The sequence below is a fragment of the Bos grunniens genome, chromosome 20, assembly GCF_055505025.1.
Source record: "Bos grunniens cultivar Pamir isolate PY7600 chromosome 20, Bosgru_T2T1.0, whole genome shotgun sequence".
Taxonomy (NCBI): Eukaryota; Metazoa; Chordata; class Mammalia; order Artiodactyla; family Bovidae; genus Bos; species Bos grunniens.
Window position 1 is genome coordinate 73,337,483 of NC_141184.1, and position 6,000 is coordinate 73,343,482.

At 50.2% G+C, this 6,000-nt stretch overlaps 1 protein-coding gene across 1 annotated transcript in view; it reads right to left on the reverse strand.

Annotated features, from left to right (window-relative positions):
* LOC147350799 (liprin-alpha-1-like) overlaps positions 1-5,267 on the reverse strand; it is a 28,369-nt gene extending 23,102 nt beyond the window's left edge. The window contains exons 1-5 of the mRNA XM_086362315.1: positions 5,020-5,267; positions 3,735-3,830; positions 3,100-3,264; positions 1,899-2,000; positions 1,455-1,676 (exon numbers count right to left, since the gene is read on the reverse strand). Of these exons, the coding sequence (XP_086218441.1) occupies positions 1,455-1,676; positions 1,899-2,000; positions 3,100-3,264; positions 3,735-3,830; positions 5,020-5,136 (702 nt within the window). The 5' untranslated portion in view covers positions 5,137-5,267. The remainder of the gene's footprint in view (positions 1-1,454; positions 1,677-1,898; positions 2,001-3,099; positions 3,265-3,734; positions 3,831-5,019) is intronic.
* Positions 5,268-6,000: the final 733 nt, after the last annotated feature.

Sequence of the window (6,000 nt, forward strand, 5' to 3'; positions counted from 1 at the left end):
TCTCATGCAATTTCCTCAGAATTAAAGTAGAATATTAACGAGTGGAAACAGAAGTCAAATTGTACACAACTGGGAGCAGCCTTCTCAAGCCTAGTTCTTCAAAAGCAGAGTTACACCACATGGATGAAACGCTCAAACCAGGACCAGAACTTGCTGCTGGTGCAACTCCTGTCCGCCACTTCAAAATCCACTTCAGGTCCCTCCCTGGTCACTAAGTAACCAATGTGGGCAAAGTCCTAACTTTAAAAGTGAAAGGTCTTGAAAATGCGTTTTCTAGAATTCTATACGTATTAAACTCTGCCACCTAATCTCCTGTTGCCAAAGAGTAGTGTGAATAGCTTATGCAAACCTGTGCAAATATTTCTGTTTTGAGTTCTCACACAGAATTACTCACACCAAGCTACTAAACAAGTACACCTGCTGTACCACATGTTGGAGGGGTTCTCTCTGAGACGGTCTCATGGGGGAGGGGTGGGCCGGGTGGGTGCTGTCTGTCTGTGCACAGAGGAGAGGAGAGGCTCACAGGAAGAGGCCTGAGTCCCCAGCACTCTCTGTTTTCACAGTGACCGCTAGGGAGTTTCTCATAAATCAGGACACCCGCAGACATGACCGCCAGAGACATCACGATTCCACATGGTTACACAGCTCAGGCCTGAGGATCTGAGGGTGAGCAAACACCACTCGACTTGTCTGACCGCTGGTATCACTGTCACACATCCCTTCAAGGAGCGGAACCTCAGAAAACTCGAGAAGATGGCCAGGCAAGCTGCCTCAGCAGAGCCCACACAGCATGCTCCCATCTCTCCGAGAGAACAGGCTCCACAGGTGTCACCAGACTCGCCTGAGTGAATCAGAAGCAAATTTCAGCATCATCAGGAACACATTCGACAGGCAGTAGTGGGGGGCGGGGATGAACTGGGAGACTTGGGTTGACATATATACAGCACTGATACTACACATAAAGTCAATGAGTAAGGACCTAGTGTACAGCACAGGGAAGTCTGCTCAGTGCTCTGTGGTGAAGCAAATGGGCAGGAAATCTAAAAGAGAGACAGATACGTAAATAGATAGATAGATGACTGATTCACTTTGCTGTACAGCAGAAATTGACAGAGCAGTGTAAAGCAACTATACGCCAATAAATGAATGAATGGATGAATGAATTTTGAAAAAAGGAACACAGTGGGCCCCCTAGAACTTGTGGAAATGAGGAGTCCACACCCAGGGTGCGGCACAGCGTCAGGGCTGCCCTCATGTTGGTCCACTGCCAATGGACTGCCTGGAACAGGCCTCTTCTACCCCAGAGACCTCGGTGCAGAGGCAGGGAGGCAGCCAGTTGTGGTCTCTCCAGTGCTCTGCTCTTAATCACGCAGCCATCCCAAGGCTGAGATCCCCGGGAGAACAAGAAACCCACATTCCACCTCAGGACAACAGACACAGCTGCAGTCACTCACTTCGCGGACGTCCCGTTCAAGTTTTCTGTTCACGTCCTTGGACTTGAGGAGGTCCTTCCTGGCCGTGTCCAGGTCCTCCTCCAGATGTTTCACGTGGGCAGAGAGGGCTGCCAGGCGCTCCTCCATCTGGCTCTGCTCCCGCAACTGCCTCTCTATGATTTCCTGGAGCTCCATCTTCTTAACCATGTCTTCCTTGTGGCTTAGAGAGCCGTCGGAGGGTCTCTAAGGGGGAAAGGAAGCCTTACACAGCCTGGTTTTGGGAGGGAGGGAACACAGTACTTCCGGGCAATCTGTGAGGTCAAAACTGCCTTTTGCGCTCTGGGAGCTCACAGGACCCTCGTGGCCACTCAGACCTACATGGTGCATCGGTGAGAGGTCCCAACAGCCCCGCACAGACTGGATGGTAAGACGAGAACCAGACAGAGAGCGAGACCAAGGACTTGCCTTTCCATTGGCGCTTGGCATGTTTTCTTGCTCATGATGTACATCAAGCACCCTGTCCGTTAGTATCTTTTCCTGGTTATTCTCCTCTGAAAGAATCATCTGCTAAAACCAAAAAAATTGAATCAGAGTAAAGAAATAAGTAAAGACAGCAAAACTCCACCTGGAAAACTCAACTCTAAACTGAAAATCACAACATAAAAAGAAAATACATGGTGATGCTATCCATCCCGAATACCACCAGGTGATTAGAGTCAGAATTTGTCTTCTACTGGACAAAGGGGTACTTAAGAGATCCTGCAACTCTGAGCCACAAGTCTAGTTTACTAGTCATTAAAATAACCCTGGTGGGCGGGTCCTCAATCAGAAAGATAAATAACATCTGATGCCCACCACTACAGCCTTCATTCTTTTTTAAAATGAAAGGATTCAAATGACAAACCCTTCACGGAAATTACACAAAGACTGATCAAACTTACCTCTTTATGTGTGGCACCTAATTCTTCTTCTAACAAACTACACCTTTCGAGTGCTACTCGTAATCACGCTCTCAACTCAAATCAAAGGGGCCGAGTCACTGTGTGTTGATGTGTGTATATACGTTAGTACACTTCTTAGTGTATACTCACCCTAATACATGGATACTGTCACAGAATACCTTGAATGTCTCTCATTGATCTTAACGTCAAGAGAATCTGCTTGTTAACAGCTTTAAATTCTAAGTTTGAGAGAACAAAATGTTCTCCTAAATTAATTATTACCCAGTTTTTTACTGCAAATTGATATACAGAATATAATAGATCTTGAGACATTCATGCCAACTAATACTTTTTAACTGGGGGCTTCCCAGGTGGCTCAGTGGTAAAGAATCCGCCTGCCAATGCACGAGGGCAGGTTCGATCCCTGGGTCAGGAAGATTCCCTGGAGTAGAAGATGGCCACCCACTCCAGTATTCATGACTGGGAAGCCCCATGAAGAGAGGAGCATGGTGGGCTACAGTCCACAGGGTTGCAAAGATTCGGACACGACTGAGCATGTATGCAGGCAACGCTTTTTAACCATATAAAACTCTGACTTCTTACAGAAAAAAATGTATATACAAGAATTCAAGACGCTCAAAAGTCAACTAGTTACATAAATATGTGCATCATCCGCCTAACAAGGCAGCAAGTGTACAAATCCAGGATGGCCGGATGGCTGGTACCTTCTCGTCCAGGGCCTTGTGGTGTTCAAAGAGCAATTTCAGCGCCCTGAGCACCTCCACCTCACTCCTTATGCCGGCTGGGGACTGCGCCTGCCGCTTGCCTGCTGTCATCCCGACGGGTGGAATATATCGCGAAACCAGGCACTCCAGGTGCTCCAGCAGCAGCTGCAGGGCAGGGCCAAAGGAACACCTTCAACCTCATGCTTGAATTCCGGGCCGATAACTCCTCTCAGCCTCACGCTATAGCTGGAAACATGCTAAGGCACGTCGGAATCCTGCCAGTTCAGTCGAAAGTTAGAGTGGACTTCCCCAGGGGTCCAGTAGTTAAGACTCCACACTTCTTCAAGGATCATGGGTTTTAACCCCTGGTCGGGGAACTAAGATCCCACACAAAGTGTAGCGTGGACAAAAATGTAAGTTAAGAGAACTCCCCCCTCATATGTACTAAAATTACATTAGCTCTCATCAGAAATTTGAAGCAAGGTATGAGAACCCAGAACTGATCCACCCTGGTCTGTTCAGCGGGAAGATGTGGAAAATGACTTGAAAATCAGACAAAGTTTAAAGACAGCACACGGAGGCCAGCGGTGACCCCCGCGGGGCAAATGTCAACACGTGAGAATCCCCCTACTGACCCTGGTGTTGTTCCTTTCAGCTTTCAGCTGAGCGATTTCCTCTTTGGCTTTACAAAGCTGCTCCCTGTAGGTGTATCCTTCGGGAGTTGGAAATTCCTAGAAAACAGTTAAATGAGAAACTAAATACAAACATAAATTAAAAAGAGAGCGAGACTGTGAAGACTGACCCTGTCAAGTCTCTCCAGGCTCCACACAAAGGATCTCCATGCCCCTCCAGAGAAGAGGGGTCCACTGACCCCAAGACCACACAGACCACCACAACTCAGACCGGCCTTCAGCCTCCACCTCGACCTGGCAGGCACGCGGCAGGAGAGAACCTGGAATCCAAGCCTGCCTTCTCAAGACCCAGGGACATTTGAGAAACTTTCCAAAACGTAAACCTAACAACAAAGTGGATAAAGAGATTCTTAAACGACACACAGACCTGGAGCCACTGGGGAAAGTGAAGAAAAAAAAGAAGGTCTACAAGGCCACGAGGCTTTGGAGTGTTCCTCTAGGAAAAAGGCGGATGGCGCCTCAAAGCCATCTGTTAGCCTGACTCCACAGAAGCCACCCAGTCATTCAATCAACTGGTTAAAATGTTAAATTTATGTTATATGTACTTTACCACAATTTGCGTGCATGCGGGGCCGTCCACGTGGTGAACTTGCTCAAACTGAACCACACGGCGTCTTTCGTTCTTCTATTTTTCTTTGCAGAAATTAAAAAAATCCTGGGCTACGTATCCACTACTACATACTGAGTGTTCAGCACCCAGAACAGTGCCCAGCACTTGTAAGAGGCATGCAGTAGACATGTGTAGCTATGAGGGTGTATGTCATACACGTAAGCAGTAGGTACCTGTCATTAAAATACTGGACACACTGGTCTGTGCTTTGTAACATGGGAGACATTAACGGGCTTAGCCGTTCTGCTTCAAGGACTGACTCTCTAGCTCGATCCTCACGCCCCAGAGATTCCTCCAGCCCGTATATCCTTTCTTTGCAAGAAGGGAGACATTAAGGGCCTTACCCTTTCTGCTTCAAGGACTGACTCTATAGCTCAGTCCATGTGCCCCAGTGACTTCTCCAGCCAGTGTTTCCCTTCTTGTGGGGCCCCCGCCCATTCTCCATGCAGCAACTGCACAACCTCTTACAAGGTAAACCTGCTGGGGTCGATCCTGCCCACTAAGGCCAGAATGCCCTGGCCGGCAGGGCCCACAACCATGCTAACAAAATGAAACACAACCCCAGTGCTTCGCCGGGTGAGGGCCAATCTGACGGGCCCAGCCCCCGGCTGCTCTCACCTCAGGCCGCTCTGCTTCCAGGACGTGGGCCGAGGCCAAGTCCTTCCTAGTCTTCGCCTTTGCCTTGGGGTTGCAGCGCTGGAATAACGCCCAAAGGCGGGCCCTTCTGCGACCCATCCTCGCGGATAGGGGCAGCCCCCCACTCGGGGGCAACCGCTGTTTCACGGTAGGATACTTCGGCTACCGAGCTATCACCACCAATCTCACATTACGACCACCACTCTCACACACACTGCTCTCACACACCACTCTCACACACACCGTTCTCACACTATGACCACTGCTCTCACACTATGACCACCAAATGGCATGAAGGCTCCGCCTCCAGCACATCTCCCAGGAGCCCAGAACTGGAACCCACTCGGTCACAAGGGGCTCCATGGCAACAGGGGGGCTGGGCTCAGGTCCACTGTCAAGGGTGCAGAGAGGGGGGAGGGGCTGCCAAAAAGACAACAATTGAGTGTGGAGTGCAGGAGAAGGCAGGCTGTGCCCACAGTTCAGGCCCCCTGTCAAACATGACCCTGCAAGGTACTGGGTCACAGTCGAACCAACCAGTATAAACTCCTTCAGAAACCACCACCCCTGGGAATGAGCACGTCTTCTAAGTGGGCTTCTGCCCCCCTACCCCCCAAACAAGCCTCCAGTGAGGCTACTGAAAGGGCAGTCCTGAACTCAAGGGCGTCCCCAGAACCCACTCAGCTGAGGAGGACTCACCACGCTAGCTGCCCCTCACTCTCACCCTGAGCTCGGTCCTCCCTGTTGGACTCCCTCACTCGAGCTCAGCAAGGGCTTGACCAACCTCACTCCAGGCACTTAAAATGAACCCACAGTGGGTACAGGGGTTCATTCAACCTGCTGTGAACTTGCCCTCTTTACTGCGACCCTCGGCTGCCAGATGACTCTGCCCCGTGAGGACTGCATGGTGGAGGTTCAGGGGTGTCCCTGCCTCGAGCCGCGACAGCCAGCGCCTCCCAGACCCCG